At 38.9% G+C, this 22,873-nt stretch overlaps 2 protein-coding genes across 3 annotated transcripts; one reads left to right on the top strand and one right to left on the bottom strand.

Annotated features, from left to right (window-relative positions):
• Positions 1-3,322: 3,322 nt before the first annotated feature.
• tarbp2 (TAR (HIV) RNA binding protein 2) lies at positions 3,323-11,545 on the top strand. Of its 2 annotated transcripts, none has more exons than XM_039797649.1 (7): positions 3,323-3,486; positions 5,289-5,603; positions 5,806-5,875; positions 6,019-6,136; positions 6,464-6,591; positions 8,544-8,739; positions 9,608-11,545. In XM_039797649.1, the coding sequence occupies exons 2-7, from the start codon at positions 5,299-5,301 to the stop codon at positions 9,763-9,765; spliced, it is 975 nt and encodes a 324-aa protein (XP_039653583.1). In that variant the 5' UTR covers positions 3,323-3,486; positions 5,289-5,298; the 3' UTR covers positions 9,766-11,545. The 2 variants fall into 2 exon arrangements, with proteins under 2 accessions (XP_039653583.1, XP_039653582.1); XM_039797648.1 differs by lacking the exon at positions 3,323-3,486 and adding an exon at positions 4,098-4,329.
• tespa1 (thymocyte expressed, positive selection associated 1) lies at positions 11,017-22,003 on the bottom strand. The gene is made up of 12 exons (XM_039797642.1): positions 21,530-22,003; positions 19,860-20,082; positions 19,492-19,534; positions 18,479-18,519; positions 17,794-17,847; positions 16,664-16,703; positions 16,069-16,116; positions 15,690-15,785; positions 14,959-15,167; positions 13,673-14,814; positions 12,693-12,810; positions 11,017-12,132 (listed from the first exon to the last, which is right to left on the bottom strand). Exons 2-12 carry the CDS (start codon positions 20,008-20,010, stop codon positions 12,041-12,043), a joined length of 2,034 nt encoding a protein of 677 aa, XP_039653576.1. The 5' UTR covers positions 20,011-20,082; positions 21,530-22,003; the 3' UTR covers positions 11,017-12,040.
• Between the last annotated feature and the right edge of the window lie 870 nt (positions 22,004-22,873).

Genomic DNA, 22,873 nt, shown 5'->3' with positions numbered 1-22,873 from the left:
ATTGCATGTGTGACACGAAAAGACATATCCACTCTACTTAAGATGTTTGACATCCATAATTCAATTATACGCAGCAGTAGGTGCAGTGATCACAAGTATTTCTCATCATACATTAATGCACATTTAGTAATTGTGACAAAATTATTATTTTTTTCAGATTTAAGGTACTTTAAGGATATCTATGGTGAGAGCACATGCAGTAAAACTGGCATGGTTCACTTAATTTTGACCACAATGAAACGTTTTTTTTTTTTTTTCATTGACAAGAGGAACAGTCCTATATCTATTGGCTGTAAAAACACTTGATGGCCAATTATAACATAATGCCCTTACAAATATATATAGCACCATTAAACTGTTCCTTTACTTTCCTGTTCTTTCCTTTTGAAAATGCTTACTATCTTGATGGTATGATGGTATTCTGAGTGATATACAGCCCAAACCATTCTTGTTTGCTTTTTTCAAGCTACTAAATACCTTGGAACATTTTAAGTGAAGGGATTTAAGAGAGACAGTGCAGAAAAGGAGCTGTAGATTTGCAAAAACACAAAACGCTCAGGAGAAAAGGTAGAGAAAAGACAATCAGATAGACCTGCCACTAAAAGTACAGCGGTAAGTGAGAAAAGAGAAGGCGACCAAACAGCTAATTAATCTGGATTTGGACCAACTAAAGAAGGAAAAAGTCAGGGAGGAAGGAGGGAGGAGAGAGGAGAGAGGAGAGAGAGACAGTAAGACAGACAGACAGACAGACAGAGAGAGAGAGAGAGAGAGAGAGAGAGAGAGAGAGAGAGAGAGAGAGAGAGAGTCAAAATGAGAGAACTGAGTGATTTGGGTTGGAACCAGGAGCAGGGAGCCAGGGTTGGCAGGGTTTTGGTGGAGGAGTGTGGTGGTTCAGAAGTCCTCCAGCGCGAGGCGCCAGTGTGTCCGGCGGGGGCCCTGACCATGAGCTGCCTCACCCCCCCAGAGCCATGGCCACAAACCCCCTCTCCCCCTTCACCACCAGCACCGCCACCCATCCAACCCAAAACCCACTGGCAGTCAGCGCTTCACTGAAGCTGCTGCTGCTGCTGCATGTTTATTTAATATTCTGAAGAAATTGAAATATCTTTGTGGGTTAACACACATACATACACAATTACATATCACTCACCCTCACACACACACACACACACACACACACACACACACACGCACACGCACACGCATACATACGTTCACACACATTCCCACCACAATATATATATATATATATATATATATATATATATAATATATATATATTTATATAAATAAAGTAGAGTAATAACGTTCTCTTGATCTGTGGCCAAGAATAGAGTTAGAGAAAATCTTTTTCAAATGGTGTTTTCAGAAGCGTAGAGGGAGGAGCGTGAATGTCTGACACTGCATGTTGCCTGAGCAGGCGGCATGTCTCAGACTGACTCCCACAGAGGAGAGAGAGCATTAGCAAAGTGTTTGACAAACAAGAAATAGTTCACATGTGACAGGAACACTAACTGTGAAAAGTAAATAAGGCCAGACATTTAAATGTCGGTTCCATCATACATGGATAGTATTAATTCTATTAAAAAAATTTTAAAAAGCATTTCACATGCCAGAGTGTGTTGTCTGTGAATGGGAACATACATGTATGAGGTGTTAGTGGAGTGCTAAATGAATGAATGTGCATGCCAGTCTTTTTCTGTGTTCGTGTATTCACGCATGGGTGCACACACATCCATAATGAGGTTCTGATCATTGCAAAGCAATTCCTTCAAACAGAAATCCTTTAAACAGCCTCGGTTTTTGGGCTTCATGCTATCCCCCTTCTGTCTCCTCTCTCCTCAACAGCCACCAACCACTGCTGCTGCCAAAAATAACACAGGAGCGCCACTCGAACCCGCGCCTCACCACGGCACAGCTTGGCCACAAGAGAGGGATCAAAACACACACAAAAAAGGAAACACATCATATTGTGGAAGGAGGGAAAAAAGAGCATTCGTACAGCTCCATGCTTGAAGATATCTACGGATGATTTTGGCAAGCATGGGAACCACACATATTAATCCACCATGCCAAGACAGGGAAAAGGAAAGTGTTTTTGTGGATGTGTGTGTCAATGTGTGCATACATTTTGGATGTACTGTATCTGCTAAGACGGTATTCATTTCTGATCTCATTCAGTCAGTTATTCAACCACAAGTTCAATAAAAACATTTATGCTATCACAATAAATTTGGACTTTTAACTGACAAATGAAGGCCCAGCGAACAGGCAAATTAATGCTGAAATTATGAAAAATGAGTAGGAGGGGTATAAGCTGGTCACAGATAAATCATGGAACTTTGATTGTAGGTTTGGGAGTTCAAACGGGAGACAACTTTACTCATCGTCATGGCCAGTTCACTTTGTGTTGCACTTGGCAAAATGTGCTTATCCACACTTAAACACTGATGCCAGTGAATGAAGCCATCAGAATCTAAGCTCTACTTCAATGGTGGCCAGCAGGGGTTTACGAGCAAACCATCATGGGATTAATTGTCGAGACACAGAAATAAAGGAAGTGGTGGAAAGGTGGAAAATGTACTAACATATTTTATGGAAGTGCTGCTATATCGGTTGGCCAGAAGGTTCTGAACTTGTGGGTCCAAAGGATTTTAAGGGTCTGAACGACTCCTCTGGGTATTCACCAAAGCAAAGGGATCCAAATTGAGCAAAGAAACTCCTCCAAGATTAGAGTTTACTTTTTTTCATAAAACATTAGTCAAACCGATCGATTATCATAATAGTTTACGATTAATTTGATAGTTGACGACTAATAGATTCATCTTTGCAGCTCTACCCTCCACACACCCACTAAAAGGTAAAGTTTAGTCATGCCATGTAAGTCTATTGTATCTTCAACAAATTCTTACTTATTTCATTGTGTTGTATTTTGTTTTTGCACCACGTTGACTTGTAGGTGACTTTTAATTAAACCTGGAGCTTTCCATTTGTTTGTTTTTTGCACTTTTGATAGCCTGATTTTATTTAATTGTTTTGTAATAATCTTGATTTAGTTTCCCATGTAAAACCCCTTGTACCTTTCTTTTGAAAGTTGCTGTATAAATTTTTTTTTAGCTTAGGGATGGTCAGTCTACCAAACTAGTGACATTTCCTGTGTTTCCGTGTTGGTCCATAGTGGAGATGACAGGTGCCAGGCAACCCAAGGCCCCAAAGTACTAACAAAGCACCGACCGAGAGGCTTGTCAGATGGGCAGATCAGTGACTCACTGTCGCCCTCTTGTGGTTCCTTTTGGTCAAAACAATTATTGCACTGAGAGCCAGAATGCAAAGCTGTCGAGCCAAACAAATGCTCTTTCATTGCGATAGTTAAAAGAACCGTCCAGTCCAGCTAGCTACATACGCAGAAAACATTTATAAATGATAGGATAATGAGTTGCTCACACGCAGAACAAAACGAGGCAGAAACAACTAACGTTTACTCAGGTACAGTTGGTACTGACACTTACTTGACAAGTTCAATTTTCTGGTACTTTCATCCAATGCAGTTTTCTTGAAAGCTGCAGTTTAAAGATTTCAGCTAGCTTGGGGGCTAACTAGCTGCAAAAAATAACGTTACACTCATAAATTACGTTTGTTTTGTTTTAAACTCAGCAGTTCCTGCACTGACGTTAATATCATAAAACTGTGAAGGGGCTCATTTACCAACATAAGTTTTCTTTTGGTACGGTCTTACGTGACGTTAATACGTTCAATAAACAAATACTAAATAAAAAATATTATAGCTTTAATGTTAGCTAGCTACGTTAGTTCTGGGTTCTTTTAAATGGGCATCTTCTACTTATGATGGATTTTTTTCCACCACTGCAAACTAAATTCTCCAGTCTGTTTAGTGTAAGTGACCATCCACCTGTTTCTGTTGTGATGAAACCGATATTTGTACCTTTGTATCCTAGCTTCGCACACTTTCCATTTAAAACTCGCTACTACATGCGAGCAAAAACGGTGTTTTCCGGTGTACAAAACGAACTAGCTCAAAAGCGTCCACTGACCAATGAGAATTCGAGTTTTGCGGGACTCCGTCATACGTCATATCTGTGCTCCAACAGGACCCCGTTGCATTCTGTTGGAGCGGGCGGAGGGGTCTTCGTCTGCTCTTAACATATCGTTGCCTCAGCATCTGTCTGGGAAATACCGTCTAATGAATGCACGTGTCTGTTTTGGTGGGGGGATTAACCATCCGATAGCGATCGGCTCTGTCTGCGTGAAATAGGGAATGAACGACGAGACAGCATCGGACAGCTGGAAGAGAAACTCCGGGTGCTCCAGGTGTGACGCTGCACAGAAGCTAAACTAGCATAGCATCATAGCTAGCAGCAGTGGCTATTTTATTAATAGATTTTCTAACTGCCTGCTACAACAAAGCTACTGGTTTTACTTCTGGCTAACACACCGACATTTCATTAATATAAACTTAAGTCCGCTAGTTTCAGAATAAGGTGCCGGAGATGTGTGATAAAGAGATCTTGTTGCCAATCTGAGTGTACTGTCATTGATTTAACTTTTATAAAAAACATGCATGACCCATGACAAAGCAGAGAAGTGCTTGTTATTAAGCCTACCCTTATTGTTAAAGTAATAGAAACACACGTCCACAATACAATTCAAAAGCACCACAAATTGCAGCCTTCAAAATGACCATATAGTTCAATCAACACTTCACAAAAACTAAACTGAACATTATAACCCTCATGAATGTAGTATTTATTACAGAACTGTTGTATTACACTGCATGAGATTCAGCTACAGTAGCTGCACATACTTGTACCATTGCATCCTCTAGCCGTGCATGTGAAGGTGTTAACGTGGCAAGTTTTCCATTATTTTCCTTTAAACTTAAGCTTTTTCTTTAAATTAAATAATCATGCTTGCAAAGTTATGATCAGTACGACCTCATCTAAAATTAGTCCTCATGACATGTAGACATGATGATGTTTTTGATTTCATTTGCTTACGTTTTTGAGTTGAGCTGCTGGGATTTCTGTTGCCACAATATAAAGGAGGTAAAGGGAATTTTAGTTTACTTCCACAGTGAGTTTTATAGATTTGAGTAAGCTGAATGGTGTTTCTGGATAGACTGCACCATTAATGCATTTTAAAAATGAATTGTTTCTGAATTAAACGATCATGCTATAAAATGTTTTTCTGAGAGGTATTAATGACACCATTTTCTAAAGTCAATCAACAGTTGCTCAACAGTCCTCATGCTGGGTCCTTCTTTTATTTAGTATTGAGCAAATGCTGGCTGTGAATCCCGGAAAGACGCCCATCAGTCTGCTGCAGGAATATGGAACGCGGATAGGCAAGACTCCAGTGTATGACCTGCTGAAGGCCGAGGGACAGGCCCACCAGCCCAACTTCACATTCCGCGTCTCCGTCGGAGAGATCAGCTGCACCGGCCAAGGGCCCAGCAAGAAGGCAGCCAAGCACAAAGCAGCCGAGGCTGCTCTGAAGATGCTCAAGGGAGGTCTTGGAGGTCCCGCCGGTGTTGGTGTAGGAGTAGACGGGTTTATTGGGGTTGATGTGTCTACTGATGGAGACAGGTCAGTTTCTTATATAGTTTTTTCATTTTTTTACACTTTCTCTAAAGCTAAACTGATATATAGACAGCCACGCTGGGAAAATCAAGATTTGTGGTAACATCTCAGTACTCTCTGTACATCTAAGCATTGAACAAGTTTGAGATATAGGTCTGTGTGGTTTCATTCCTTCTTATGTGTTTGTTTTATCTCATTCTCTGCACAGCTCCCAGTCAGAGATGAAGACCTCAGGCAGTTCTCAGCAGTCTGAATGTAACCCCGTAGGAGCTCTGCAGGTGATTACACAAAGATAACGCCTGTAGTTTAAGTAGTTTTTTTTTCTGTTCGACTGACTTTCCAGTTTTGTGTCATGAACATTTGCATACTTTATAGTTACATGCCTTTTGTTTTTGTACCCGTCTGGGATCATCTCTGCTAGGAATTGGTGGTGCAGAAAGGATGGCGTTTGCCAGAGTACACAGTCACCCAGGAGTCTGGTCCAGCACACCGCAAGGAATTCACCATGACCTGCAGAGTCGAGAGATTTGTGGAAATCGGTAAGATGCACATTGTTTCATTCTTGGAGATTGTTCTGTGTGAATATACAGGTTTTGTCTGTCTTGTTTTGACCAATACTCACAGCACACGAATTACATGAACATTGGCCGGTCTCTGGCACAGCTAAAAGCTGCCTCTAATAGATGGAAATCTTAACAGCAAGACATAGATTAGGCTAGCTAAATTAGAGCAGATAAGAAAGTAAACTCTCTCATGCTTATCAAAGTCTTACTGAATGACTATCAGTAAGTCAGTCTCATCATCAATCAGTGGTCAAGACTTGTGCCACATTACTCAACATTACTCTATGACTTGTTTATCTCCAGGAAGTGGAACCTCCAAGAAGCTAGCCAAGAGAAACGCAGCAGCTAAGATGTTATCGCGTATACACGACGTCCCAGTCGACCTGAGGACCAGCAACGAGGCTGACGTGGAGGAAGACACATTCAACATGGTGAGAAACACACGGAAATGACCTTTCTCTGTGCACCAGTTGACAAAAATCCTGCATATTAAATTATTTGGAATTACAGAAAAGGATGCACAACATGCTATATTATGCAAATATTGTGTTTGCATTACATAGTGCTTAATAATGTCTGCCATTTCCAGTTGTTTGTCCTTCGGATGTTATGCAGAATACTATAGTTAGTTAGTTAGTTAGTTAGTTATGTTTTTTATTTCTGTGTCATGCCAAACATTTTGGCCCATCCCACATGGGATTACAAGACACCACAAATTTACTTATTTAACAAACATCTTCCTGTCGCATGGACAAATCATTTGGAGAAATACATGAATACAAATATATACATATACACATACACATATGTATATACACGTACACACATACCACACAAAAACAACAAATTCTCATCTACACTTCATCTCGATAAAGAGCTTTTTTCCTCTTCTCCCAAGCTTTATCTAGATAATAAGTCATCCCATCACCCCTTTTTCTTATTCATAAATATTGCTGGCAGAGTTTTTTTCGACAGTGGTCACAACTGAAGCCACATGGGCAAAACTTTAACTACAGTCTGCACTACCAACAGTCACTTGAGCTAAACAGTTCACATCAGCTGCAAAACTCATTCAAAGCAACACAACTCTTAACACACGTCTCAAAACAGGCTCAGTGCAGCCAAACAATCGTCATCGAGACACAACACACACACCCTCACCCAGAACACACTGAGAGTAAAAACAGTATTTTCTTTATAGAAGAGTGAAATTCTTTCACATGATTTTTTTTGATTTTATAACATACCAACTTTTAAGGTAAACAAGAAGGAATGAAAATCAGCAGTTTGCTTCAATATATATATTTTTATTTTGTCTATATTCATTTACATAATAACTAGAACAAAAGTTACAAACTAAAGGTATGGAATAGTAATAAAGAGTTGTGAGGCTAATCCTTCCTCTCTCCAGCATTAGGCCACATGTTTTCATCAACACATTGGGTGTCCTTTCTTGCCATGCACCTGCATCATCTCTAAATACAAATTACGAGTAGTGTTTTCATTCTTTCAAATTCAATTCAATTCAAACAACTTTATTTATCCCAAAAGGGCAATTCCATTCCCAGCAGTCTTCAGACCCCAAGAACAAAAACATTTACACATAAACGCATACACAACAGACAGAAGATTGTCAGAAACAAAATACAAGGAAAAGGCAGCGAGTGAACACAGCCCTGTTTGAGGCGAGAAATGACAGATACATGTTTTCATTGCTTCCACCTCCATTACTTTCTGAAAAATGGTAAGTGTGCAGTTTTACTATAGTAAAGGTAGTGTTTTTCACTTATTTTTTATTTATTTTTTATAGCTGTGTATGTAACATCAGACATCTTACCTGGACATATTGGTATCTTTGCTCTTTTACCTGTTCACTGTTTATATATATATATATATATATATATATATATATATATATATATATATATATACACACATACATACATACACACACACACACACACACACACACACACACACACACACACACACACACACACACACACACACACACACACACACACACACAATATATGTTCACTAACAAGACACCTGCTTAGGCTTTCAGCTGGAATTGCAATCAGCAGTGTTTGAAATGCACCAGGCTGAAATCAGTTTTGACAGCAGTGTGTTAGCATTAGAACAAAGTGCTGTAAATTCACAGTGTTGTGCAGGTTGTTGTTAAAGCCATGGAATAAGTGTGTAGACTTTTGAAAACTGTGTTCAAGCAGTAAAAAACGAACTTGAGTTTGGTCCACATGAACTCCTGCTGTGCAGACTGTAGTTAAGAGTTTTTCACATGTGGCTCCAGTTGTGCCCACTGTTGTTTAGCCGTTGAAAAAAACTGTAACCGCTGTGAACTTCACCTCCACTGCACACACAGCACATGGGGAGCAGAGCTGAGACGGGCAAAAGTAAAGGCTTCAGCTGCACGTGGGACTCTCTGCGTAACTCTGCTGGAGAGAAGATCCTCCAGCTCCGCAGCCACCCTCTGGGCATGCCCACTGGCTCCAACTTCTGCTCTTTGCTCAGTGACCTATCTGTGGAGCAGCGCTTTGACGTCAGTTACCTGGATCTAGGTAAGTTCACAAAGAGTAGCTGTAGAATAAATAGCTGCATTTTAGCTAGGAGCATGTAAATATGATGAATTAGTTGAGCTTACACTGAAACACAAAACAAAACAAAACAAATGGCATGCTGTGTGATAACTCTTAGTGTCATCAGATATAGAGGAGGTAGTCCGATGGCGAACCATCATATCTGTGGACAGAATTTTACAGATGGACCAGAATCCTAAGAGAACAGATTTGATTTGTTTTGATTTATTGGGTTCTCCATTAGCTGGGGCCATAGCCACGTGGAGATGAGAACATGACAGAACATGACATTAATCAATGATGGTCAGCGATGGAGATGAACACACCTGTCTTCATATAATTTGTCCAATGAACATAGATTCATAAATTCAAATTTTATTAAATAGTAATATCAAACATTTTGTTGTATTAAAACCTGTTATGGGTAACTGTTATTATTTTACCTTCTGCAGAGAAATGTTCAAACATTAAAACAATGAGGCCTTAACTGAATGTATGGCTGGTATCTGGGATATGTTATGCATATATATGTAGTCACTGACACATTTATTGTAAGTGAAAGTATGAAAAAGGGTCATAACTGTCAAATCCCCAATCAGTTTTATAATGGAAATAATATCTGGCAGTTAAATGCCACTAAAATACACGGTAGTGCTCTTTTCAGGTGGAATGTGAGACACATAATCTACATTGAGAATGGTGTCTTAACTTCCAGAGACACTTCCAAAGCAGCAATGATGGCGGAATTATCTGTTTCATAGTCAAAATCTTGCTATATTCTGCTGTTGAAGCAAACAAAACAAAATCAATGTAAAAAAGAGACGTATCAAATTGTTCTTTCTTGTTTCAGAGGAGCGCAGTCTGAGCGGCCTGTGCCAGTGTCTAGTGGAGCTGTCCACACAGCCAATCACAGTGTGCCATGGCTTTGCTCCGAGCATAGATGCCGCTCGAGCCAATGCAGCCCACAATGCACTGCAGTACCTCAAAATCATGGCTGGAGGAAAGTGATATCATGTTCCTTCTCACAGACTGGAACCAGCAGCCTCACAATGCCGGGATAAATTTCCTCTTTGGATAACAAAGGCACTTTTGTGATGAGTTCAAATAACGTGAATTACCTCAAATGTGGAAATAGAGACTTTTCTGTCCCCAAAATAACCCCCGGATTGTCTCATGGATTTCTTATTGTTGCCAATGAAGTTTAGTTGCCCAAAAACTAATTTCCTCTTCTGCTTGACATTTTGTATATTTGTCGCAAATGATTTAAAAATGTATTTTGCGTTTGCTCCGCATCAATACGCAACACTGTATTTCCCTAAAAAAGAGTTTTAAAAGTCTTTATCTGATTTCATAAATGGTGCTTTTGTAGTAAGTTCCCAAATAACTGCAGACAAATTCTGATGTAAAAAAATGTGCAAACGATCAAAGGGGTTTGTAGAAATTGGGCCATGGAATCGCTAATTACTGGTGTTTCGTTTAATCCCCGATCATTGATGGATGGACGAAAGAAAAAAAATTGGAGAGAAAAGGACTCTGCTGAAAAGATGTCAGAAGATAATTATTTTAAAGACTGCCCTGTTTTCAGATGAGCAAAATGCAGCTTTTGTCGTTTATAAAATTTGAACCTTAAAAACTCAAACTGTTTGTCTCTGATGTTAATGTTGGGCCTTAAATATTTTAACATTATGAACTCATAAGGTTCAAGAAATGGAAATTAAACCTTTCTAATCATGTTACTCTTTGGCGTTCACAAAGTAGAACTGGTGAGAAGGATCTGTAGACTCAGATGACTGAAAATGATGAATTGTCCTTGTAATGTGTGTAATTTTTCCCCTTTATAGACTTTGTTGCTTGAGGTTGGCTCACGTTGATCGCTTTCAGAGCAGCAAGAGAGAAAGTACTCATATTGTGTGTTTCGATTGTGAGGATAATTAAAACATACTCTACAACATTACAATTACATTTAAAATCCCATTGGTCCAATTTACTCTTGAATGTGCCAACATTGTAAAGTGTAATTATCACAGCTTCACAATTTGAATTTTTTTTTCTAAGACTTCTTTTAGCACACTTTTTGCATGAGGAGTGAACCCATTTCAGTGTAAGACAGATGAGTTAACGATTAGAGTGAAAGAGGAAGAAAAAAGTCTCTGACAAAGCATTGTTGTCGTTACTTTTGACTTTTAATACCATAGACCAAACAAACCTATTATTTGGAGTTTCAATGTTTTTGTGCTCATTATAACTGATACAGTTTCATTTATAATTTAAACCCCTATGATTTTTTTTTTTTTTGTCTCTCAATGTGACTTTGATTCCTGTCATGATATTTGAAAATTGATGACGGTGATTTTCCAGATTATTTTCTCCAAGCACTTGCTGTGTCTTGGTGTAAGGATTCATTACCACCCACCTTGATATTCTGCCTTGCACTCAGCTGGAACAAGTATTGAAAAGAGTGAACAGTTTGGACTAGATAATGTCTTTTGCACAATGCAGGCTGACCATGTTTCTGTACATCTCCTCCCACTGGTGCGTTTGATGTTAACCTCATTCTCTGAAAAGGCAGATCTGCATCTTGTTTTTCTGATAATTCGAATAAGGAACTTAGGCTGTTTTTTTAAGTGAGTTTTAGTTGCTGAAACCCTTGACAACTATGCTGACATTTGAGATAGACTTCTTTGTTGTGGTAGTGGAAAAGGTTGCCCAGTTTTAGAGAAACAATGAACTACAATGTGAGCTCCATGTGAAATTGACTTTGTTTCCAATAAAACATTTTTGTACATTTTACTGCCAACTGTTGTAATAACTTGAATATTCTCCAATAACTATTTTAATAATTTAAACATGGTCCACACAGTATTTCATCAAGACCTTTTGTACGGGAGCAGTTTTTTGATTACTTCTTCTCAAAATTCTGTATTCAGTATGAACACTGGGGAGAAATGTAATTCTTTGCATGTCTGCAAGTGCAACTCTTACTGAGAACAAAAAGCTTCTCCAGTCTCTGAAAGTTTCACGTGAGACCAAGTCTGTTTAAGATTTAGACTTTTTTTGTCTGTAAATTCCTTTCCACGGCACTGTACCCATCAGAAAACAGCACACAGTAACAACAGTACTCTGGCCTGTTCAGCGAGGTCTATTGTTTACGTTTAAATATTTTGGGCCGGTTTGACTGCAGGCCCCTTTCTTGGAAACTCAAATCGTCAGTGCAGGAAAAAGTCCACAGGTGAAAAAAACACTACGTTATTAACACTTTTTACATGGAGTTCTGATTTCTCTGTCATCTGCTATGTGTGTTTGATGAGGGGCTGACTTCTTCGTCCACGTAGCCGCTGCTGTCTGACTGCATGCTGTCGCCCCGGACCACCTCACCTACATAAGGACACAAACAGTCAGGCAACGACTTCATGCACTGTATACCACTGAACAAATGCAGCTGCTGTCTGACCTGAATAGACACACAAAGGTACATCCTGTATGTTCCTAGTGACAAATACACCTGCACAATTATACACACATGCTCACACATACATCCTATTCTTAGCAATAAGGTTTAGGTCTGACGCGCGCACACACACAAATCGGTTTGTACATTTCTACAAACCTCAAACGTGTAAACTGTAACAGCGTTGACTGAGAACACCCTTTTCTTAACACATGAAGAAACAGAACTGTCAATCATCATCGTTTATGTTGTCCTTGTTTTAAAACCAGAGTCAAAGTCCTTGTATGTATACACATACTTGGTCAATAAAGCTGATTCTGATTCTGATCGGTGTATTAGAAACAGCTATTTTCAAATTATGACGGGCCATGTTCCTATAAATTGTGACTGTCAAAGTCTACCAAAGAATCAGTTGTAACGACTGTAACCATGTGTAACCACCTGTGTTCATATAAAAATCAATCACACAAACAACATATAAATATACCTTTGCATTGATGTTTGTTGGACAACAGAGAGGTTGTTGTTGTTGTTGTTGTTGTTTTTCTTGTAGTTTCTGAAGAATCCGAAAATGCTCCAAAATCTTCCTCTCCTGCACTATGCACCTATAGAGACAACAGGTATGATGTATATATTATATGCTTGTGGTACAATACTTAAACCCATTTACTGATAGAATATCAGTGATTCAGTAATATCACTTGTTCAGTTTTCAGTTCTAATCTTCAGTCTATCTAATCAATAACATAGTGTCGTTCAGATTGCATGTTTTTGCAAGCATGCTATTCCTGCATGATGGATAATCAATGAAAATCATTCTGAGAGTGGAAGGTTTTGCATAAAAAACAGGCAGTTTTTAAATTTTACTTAAAAACATATCAAGAAGAAGGAAGAAACTGAAAGAAAAATGTGGGGGTTTATTTAAATGTTGTGGAGCAATAACAGGCACTGTGGTGTGAGTGCTTTGCCGCTGTTGACACAACACGAGGCAACTCAATTAATTTACTTGACCATTACCCATAACACCACACCAAAGAGCCATGTATGATGAGCCAGAACCTAACAGCATCCACTGAGGAAAGAGCATATTTTGCGCTAGAATAACTAGGATAATAGTTTAAATTGGACAATATTAATATGAAATGTCCTGGTTTTTAGCATATTCTTTCATCATGTTAGTTTCCTAAACTTTCAGAGTAAGCAAGTTTCTAATTAGCATCATGATGATCATTTAACCTGGATTGATGAGTGATTTACATCCATTGCCATGTTGAGTCAACCAGAAAATGTTTGTCCTATTCTTTGCTAAATCAACCTAATCATTGCTTATATGATTAATTATTTCCAAATGGCACTACAGATGTAACATACTACATGTACCTCATCTAGAGAAATGTAACTTTTCTTTTATAATATAAAATGTTTACCTGTAAAAAAAAATCAAAAATACTACTGTAACTACCGTACCTCCTCCAGCTCAAAGGAGTTAACCTGTTGCAGGTTATTGGAGTCGTGGCCCAGGCCCTGATGTGTCTGTGGTTTCAGGTACCGGCTTTCCCCCTTGTTAAATGACTCCTCACATGTCTGGACAGGTGTGGCAGTAGAAGTATGACCAGAATCTGGTATGTTTGAGGAACAGGAAGAGACGTCGTCCCCCTCCCAGCCAGTCACAGTGATGCAGTAATTGGGGGCTGGGACAGGAAGTGATCTGGCTGCATCCAGCTGTCTGGCATCTGGCTCAGGGAAAGCTGTTTGTGTATGTGATCCAGGACATGATTTATCTATGCGTTCTGTCTCAGAGGAGACAGGAGGTAAAGTGTTTGTTATTGGACAATGTGTGTGTTGACAACAGAAAGGTGCCTGGTGTACACTTTCGACTATCTGCGGGCAGATTAGATCGTATGTAACCTTGGGAAATGGTTTAAGATGAGCAGTCCTTGTCTCACTTTGAGTTGAACGTGAGTCCAGCTGACGTGTTTCTAGCACAGTTTCTCCTGATAACGATGACGCTAGAGTAGTTCTTACACTGTGAGTCCTGCTGTCGAGGTGGTCTGGTTTGGCACAGTTTTCATCGGCATCAACATTATCGGTTTGTTTGCTGCCCTGCATCTCCCTATTACAGATCTTATTTCCATTTTGAAGAATGTCTGTGTCCACCACAGTCTCCTGTGTTTGCTCCTCTTTCCCATTGTCACAGGATTTATCACCATCCGTGACCAGCCTAACATCCACAGCTGGATTCCTGTTATAATATTCCCCCAAATCCAGTTTCTTGGTCGCCCCAGTCTTGACTTTATCCAGGACTATATCCACAACATCAGGGAGGCTGGAACTTTTCATGGGTGAGGGCTGTGGAGAGGTGGAGTCTGACCCGCGAGGAGAGCCTGTGTAGAGACACATCTTGGAGACGGTGTCCTTCAGCCTCTCCACCGGAGAGCGTGGCTCGCTGCGGACAGGGCTCCTGAAGCGTTCGATCCTCTCCACGGGAGACGAGGAGAAGGTAAACTCTGGTGTGGCCAGTTTCTGTACAGGAGTGCGGGACACGTGAGAGTAGAGGGAGTAGAAAGCGTTGGCCATTGCTGTGAGCACTTGCACTTGTCTGAAACGACCTGTGGGAAGAATAATATGCAATTTAAAACAGGAAACCTAATGGATAATGGATCTCATTTGCTACATCCCAGATTTATTTCACCTTATCACACATCAAACAGTATCATACAATTCACGTGACAAAGATGACTCCGTAGTCTTACTAGCAAGAGAGAGGCTGGGGTCTTCCTCTCGTATCCGCCGCAGCTGTGAGTCCAGGAAGAGGCGGAAGTTGATGCCCTGAGACATGGAGGGGAAGGTGAAGAAGCGAGAAGGGATGCGGACAGTGACCTGCGGCTCATCGCAACCGAAACCCAACTCGTACAGCGTCTCCTCCGCATCCTCCGAACACAACTGCAGGACCTCCGATATACTAGTGTGGATGTGAGAAAGAAAGGAAAGATGAAGTTCATTTCATGTTAAAAAGGCTTTTGTGGTGGCCGGGTTGGCTCAGAGGTCAAGGTTTCGACTCTGACCAGTGGCGATTTCTTGCATGTCTACCCCCTCTCTCTCCCCTTTCTCACCTGTCCTGTCCATTAAAAGCAGAAAAGCCCCCCAAAAAAAAGAATCCTTAAAAAAATAAAAAGGTTTTTGTGAACCCCTTTGAGGCAAATTTGGGATTTGGTATTTTATAGATACAATTCAAGCATGTGTAATGCTTATTAAGAGAGTTACAAAGTGCTTTCCAAAATATTAAAACATGGGACCAATAAATACAAATGAAAACAATAAATAAAGATGAAATGCTATCAGAGAATAAATATTTATTAATCAGGTATAAACAGGCCAGAATTAGATTTGGAAACGTGCAACTTGTCAAGAATGTTGTTCAAGAGCAAAATGCCCATTGTCAGTCGAGAGAATAATGAACATTGTAACAGTGTTGAAGCCTCACCTTGATGTAGTCTTACAGGTGGAGGAGGAGAGGCAGCTGGACGCCATGCTCTGGCCCAAGTTCAGTGACGGCAGACATAGTTTCTGACGAGGGGTACTGTGGACAAGACAAGATACAACGCATAAGAAACATACAGTAATCTAAAGTATTAATCAAAGTAACAACGCAAAACCTATAGTTACGCTTCAGAATGTAAACAAAGACTTGTCTGCAGAGAAGCAAACACAAAGCCTCACTTGGTTTTTGATTTGCATTTCCAAATGTAAAAAAAATAAAGCTTTTCTTCTATAGAAAGATTCCTATGAACAATTATTTGTAATACTTTTTGGATCCGTTCTGATCTGTTCATCTTGGGCTAAGGAAGAAGTCGTCAACTGACCTGGTGAGTCTGCTGGGACCTTGTTTGGATATGGGATGGTGTGCGAGGCTTCATGGTCATCACAGAGTGAGGAAGAGAAGAAAAATAACAACAGTCCATTCTTTTAAGTTTCTTTAGTGTTGATTTAGTGATTTCAGAAAGTCACGTGTCTTTAAATAGTCTTTCAAAACTAAAAAAGTGTCCATGTAACGGACCATACTTTAGTTATAAATGAGTGCTACAGTATCTCATTTACACCTCTGAATCATTTCAATAAAAACACCCTCAGTATGCAGGGTGTAACCCAGACCTAAACATATCAGCAAAAAGACTCGTCTCTGAGTTAGGTGTGATGCGGGGGGGACTTAAAGATGCATTTTGGACCGAAAGTGTATCATAGGCCTGTAAATCCAACTAAAACACATCAGTGACAGTTCATCTCTCTCCTGAAATAAATATGTTCTAGTGCGGAAAATAGGAAATTGAGTTAAAAATACAGTCAGCATAATCATTTAAGCAACATGGATTCATATTAATTAATATTCACTAATTCAATTGCACGACATTCCTTGTTTCTTGTTGTTTAATTGTTACTGTAACTACAGTTGCTACTCACCCAGCTTCAGATGTAATCTCTCCACCATTTAAACAAAAAGCTGAAACAAAAAAGAAAGCATTTCAGAATGAAAGAGGGATATGTCAAAATGCATCTGAATGTAGGTTCCACAGTTTATTTAAAGTTTGTTGGGTGAGTTGCCTAATAGTTAATTTAGATTACCCCCGGCACACAACTCATGATCACTGTGTGCTTAATCATGCTGACAGAAGCTGTCATACAGCTGCAGACGTAATGAAAAATACGTACCAGGATGTCACTAAAAGTTGAATATATATATATATATATATATATACATATATATATATATATATATATATGTCATGTTAAGTACATAAGGTGTTATCCAACCATTATCTGTAACCGCTTATCCTTGACAATGTCGCGGGGGGGCTGAAGTCTATCCCAGCTGTCATTGGGCGAGAGGCAAGGTATACCAATCAATCACACAAAGACAACCATTGACACCTACAGGCAATTTAGAGTAACCAATTAACCTGCATGTCTTTGGAGAAAACCCACACTGACACAGGGAGAGAACATGCCACACAGAAGGGCCCAAGCCAACCAGTGGGTTTGAACCCAGATCGCTCTTTCCATACGTTGACATCCACAGATGGTGTCATGTTACAGATATTTGTTTTGTACCACAAGACATATTTTAAACGTAATGCCCCGAGCAATGAAACTAAAGGCATTAGGCAATTCTTTACACTGCTGTTACACTCTAAGATATTAGTCTTACTACTTAAATTGTGACATTATTTGATGTTTTGACCTTAAATACAATTATATTTTTCTATTTTGTTATGTAAATACTGTATGTGTATATGTGCAAGTGTGGATACATTTCATATAAAAAATTTAAAAATCCTTTAATGAATTAGTAACTTTTGAAAGGGGGAACGTTCTACTCTACACTTCCCCTTCTTAAAACCTATCCTCTTGGCAGACATACAGTAATACGGTGTAACACTGGACATTTCTCTGACTTATTACAAGTAGGTCAGTCTCTGAGTGTGCGTATTTGTCACCACTATTACAAACAGAACAAACGTAGAGAATAAAAATAATTATTTTCCTGAGCTTCCTGTGTTTTTCTTTCTGTGTGTGTGTGTGTGTGTACTTACCATCAGCACCAAGACTTAGCTCATCGTCAAAGTTGCTGGCTTTCAGCACAGACTCTGAAGAAAAGACACACAGTCAATGCTTTAAGTAATTTGACATGAAGCGGCACATATCTTAATTTTCTAAAAATTAACAACAGAAGAACGGACAAAATCCTGTTTTGAAATATTGCTTTTATGTGTCACTGGTGGTATATTTACTCTACTCCTTTACTTAAGTATAGATTTGAGGTACTTATATTTCAATTTCATGCTACTTTATACTTCTACTCATCTGCAATTCAGAGGAAATATTGTACATTATACTCCACTATAGTTATACGACAGCTTCATTTAAATTTTACATTCTTGATCTTATCAAATATATATCATTATCATCAAAGTGTACTTAAAGTATCAACAGTAAAATAACTATAATTCAGCATGTGAGAGTTATACTATTGTACATTATATTATTGAATTGTTGTAGCACTTTACTGTTGTAGCTGGTCAAGGTTGATCTAATTTAATGACATTATATACTGTTGAGTAGTTGACTTATAACAGTGTGGTTAACAGTGAAGTTTAAGACAGAAGTGTGTTTGAGTTGATTTGCATTTACCACATGCAACAGTAAACTTGTTAGATGCATCACAGGTTTGGTAAATGGTACATTGTTATTTATGACTTTGTTTCAGGTCGTACTCACCAAAACTCAGCTGGCCAGTCTTCTCTGAGCACGCCTCCGACCTGCAAGATATAGCCCAATATTTATTGCATAAATACACACATATGCAGTGTAATTTGCATGCTTCTTCTCTCAAATAAGTGATAGCGTTTGCATAGATAGCCTCATCTGGAGATAGCAGCCTAGCTACAGAGCACGCTTGTCAGATCGACTCCGTAATCAGCTCTCAACAGGCTGCTGACGTTTGTCAACTTCCTCTTATAGAAATGTTCACATGCTGAGCAGCATTAGTGTCAGCACCTCCAAACTGATCTGGACATTTTCATGTTGAGTTCTCAGAATACATAAACCATCACGCGACTCCTTTTACTGTATTCTTCAGTGTTAGGAGCCATTTAGATTCACGCTGTGTGTAGTACATCACTGATTACCTGCTTCCTTCTCAGTAGCTGAAATAAGAGACATGAGATGTCTGTGTGTGCTGAACTTCTTCCTCCAATCAGTTTCATAACAGGAAGAAGGAACTGTTATTTTCTTTTATATAATAACCTTACTCTAAACCACAGGGAAATTTTGAAAAAGTCAAAGGGTTTAAGTTGTGTGCTTTCTTGGTGAAACAGCCTTGAAACTGGAGGACTTGTTGAACTGTTTGCATTTTTTATCATAGTCAGCATTGGTATGAAATGTTGTCAGCATCATGTCATGGCCTACAAAGACATCTGATGTGTCATTCAACATTTGCAGATCTCAATTCAGAGCACTCTAACATTATGGTTTAAAAGAACTAAAATAAGCTTGTTTTTTTTCCAAATGGAACTGTAAAAATACATCATCTAAGGCTAAGACGAAAACAATACTGTGGCTACCTCACCACGCCGTCTTCCTGGAACACCTGACTTCAGAGAGTTTCCACTTTCTACTTTACTGTTTGTTTAACCAGTTTAAACGACTAACAACTTGTCCTTCAGAGCCTGAGCTAAAAAAAAAAAAAGATCATCTTACAAAAAAAACAGTAGTAAAGCGAGCTGACTCACCCACATCCCAGGAGCCAGTTCTCAATCTTTCCTGTGAAGCATCCTGTGGAAATCACACATGTACAACACTTAGCTTTATGAGTAATTCTCATTAAATTAACAACTCTTCACTCCATTTCACAGGTTTTTTAACAAACATGCATACTTACTTTATATATATATATATATATATATATATATATATATATATATATATATTGCTATTCCTAAATAAATAAGTCTTCCAAGTTTTCATATGTATCTCTTAGTTAAGCCATTTATTTTCTTTTATGTATTTGTAATGACAGAAATTACAGTGACACTACTTGATCATGGGCATCCTCAAGCCCAGTTCATCTGTAAACTGTAGATACTGAGTCTGGACTCACCGTCAGAAAAGACATCATCATCGGCTATAGAGGCAGAGGCAGAGGGGAGGTTGCACGGTTGTCCCTCAGGGTCCAGCTCCCCCAGAGTGGGCCACTGTCGGCTGCTGTTGATCCAGGCTCGCCGCCTCACTGTGGACGACGGGCTCTCCATCGCCTCAGTTCACATCAACGACTGTATGAATGAAGGTTTACGTGCAGCCCGGGGAACATGGTGGGGTCGAAGCTAGAGGCACAAGGACAGGAAATTATATTTTCATTTTTCTTCTGATGTTTTGGTTTGAACGTCTCATTTTGTAAAAAGTGAGATTTCCATGTCTTTCTTTTATTTTAAAGCTGGTGAAGGTGAAAACTGTTAAAGTATTAAAGCACTCAGCCCAAAGAGAAATAAAAACAGCCACATTAGAAACGGTACACTACGGCTACACTGTAAAAATTATCATGGTGGTTCTATTTAAAAATGTAAGTTCAATTGGTGCCTTAAAAATGTGAGTAAACCCAACGTTAAGAATAGTGTTGTTTCAACTCATGAAGTTAAGTTATAGAATATGTTTAATTAATGATCATTTATTGTTTGAACTTGATACTGTGAGTTAAAACAACTATCAATATTACAGTGCCACTCAAGGAAACTTGCTTCCTCTTGTCAAACAAAAATATAATTCTATGCTTTTTCAACTCACGAAGGTCATTACTGTCATTCCCCGGCTGCAATGACGGTGCAGAGACTCCGAGAGCACAGATGGGACCCAGCTGAGACTGAAAATATTTTATACTGAAGTCCATGATATTCACTTCTTTGTGCCAGTATTCTTTATCAGGAACGTTGCCTGTATTATGCTTCCTCATAAAATGTAGGCTACTATATGGCAAATTGGACAAGGTTTTAACGCAGTTGAATTGAAATTGATATATTAATTACATTAATTTAGATTGATCTGCCACCACCATTGTAGAGAAATGAATCCGGCTTTTTTTTTTTTAAGCGTGAACACCTTTTCATACAAACATATTCCTGTGGATGGCATTCACTGACAGTAAGACTTTATTGAAAATATCAGTCTAACCATAATATAAATTAAACTATAAGAATAAGCATGACTATGCTGCATCAAGTTCATGAAAACCCAAGTGCAAAAAAAATAGCTGAGCGTGTTAAAAAAAATAAAGTGCATATAAAAGATGTATACATAGATATAGAAAATTATGTAAGCTGACTACAGTAAAGGAGAGCATGGAACATAACAGATACAAACACAGAGTGACAGATGGAACCATCCAAATTCGTTTAAATTCGAACTTGCAAAAGGTTTAATGTTATATGTGAATGAATGCCTGCGACAGTCCTAATTGCATATCTATTTGTAAAGAGCCCAACCACCCATCTGGTTAGTTTAGAAAAATACAATTTTGATGAATAGAAAGCGTGTCATGTATAGGATATAAAAGATTGTTATAAAGAATATATAAAGAGAATAGGCTACACCTTTTTGGGGAAAAAATGGACATGTCTGTCGCGATTATGAAAATAGCCTATTTTAATGTCATCCATAGCATAGCCTATGAGATTTTCTTTGCAGGTTGTGTTTTTAGCTGTATGAAAAGAAAAAGAGCAAAATAGCTAAATTAAAGCAAAATAGCGAACAAAGTTGAGAGAAGAAAAGCAGCTTTACCTTCATGGATGCAGGTTTCGATTGTGTCAGTGGCGCTCTTTCTCTCGTTTCCTGTTGTCGGAGTGCTGAGATATCTAACTGATCTGTAATCTTTTGCAGACTCTCAAACTGCACGCAGCCTGCGTCCAATGGTTACTTCACAATGATGAGTTTCTGGTGTGTTTTCTTCTGATTCGTGTCAGCTTGCCTGCATGTGTGGTTGAATTTGCGCGGTTTATTAGGCTACAGGGGATGGAGTTTGAGCAGACTGTAGGAAGTGACTTTGCATCTCATCTGAAATACAACAGTTTCATCAGCGTGGGACGCAGCTGTGACACATCCTGCAGAAACAAGAGCAGACTGACTCGGAACAGGTTTTTGGAAATGTCAGAGGTAACGGTTGACTATAGAGAAGGGATAATTGCCAAGATAGGCGAATATGACCAATAGGCTATATAGCAACTCCAACATGACACAAATACGTTTATTGTTTTGTAAAATTATTAATTTATAGTCCTTTTAAGACATATTCTCAAAGGCTTTTTAATTTTAGGGTGGCCAGTGTGAAACCCCTCATATCATCAGATCATGAATGGCTGCAGCTGGCAACCATTCTTGGTGATTTCACACTAATTAACATTAAGGAACTTTTCGGCACCATTTAAATCACACAAAAAAAACTACAACTAATTGCTTAATTAAGGATTAAATAATCATGTATTAGCCTAATGACTTAGGCTATAGATCGATAAGCTATATAATGCCAGGTTGTGGCTGATGTTTGTTCTCCTTCACCATCACATCCACTAATGGCCACATCTGGACCACAATATTCAACAATGCATTAACACTGAAAACAGCACTTTGGGATACTGCAAGATCCCTTTATCAATGACTTTCTAAATGTCACTGATGGCTTATTAGAAATTAAGAAACCATAAGCCTTGTGATTTATTAACACTCATAACTGCCTATGGGTGGTTTGTTACCTTTTATTCAACGTCTATATAAACGAGAGCTTTGTATGTTTAATTTGTTGATATCATGTGTTTGACACATATAGGCCTGCAGTCCATTGTATTGGCTTTTTTTGTTTTCTCTTGGCTCTGAAGGAAAGAAAGAGGTATCAACTTGTCTTATGTAACAGAAGCCATTTGGAATGTTTAATGAAAACTATTATGCAAATAGAAACACTTCTTTATTTAATAGAGATAACACAAGAATGGTAGACTACCGACTTGCCCAAGGAATTGAAGAAACGTAAAGGAACTAAACAAGAAGTAGCCTAACTACACATTTAGGCTACTGCTTACTGTAGCCTACCCTAGCTCGGTACAATTTTGCTACTTTATTTGATTCATTCCT

This window comes from Perca fluviatilis, chromosome 4 (assembly GCF_010015445.1).
Source record: "Perca fluviatilis chromosome 4, GENO_Pfluv_1.0, whole genome shotgun sequence".
NCBI lineage: Eukaryota > Metazoa > Chordata > Actinopteri > Perciformes > Percidae > Perca > Perca fluviatilis.
The sequence above is the reverse complement of the archived record's forward strand: the minus strand, read 5'-3'. Positions and strand labels throughout refer to the sequence as shown.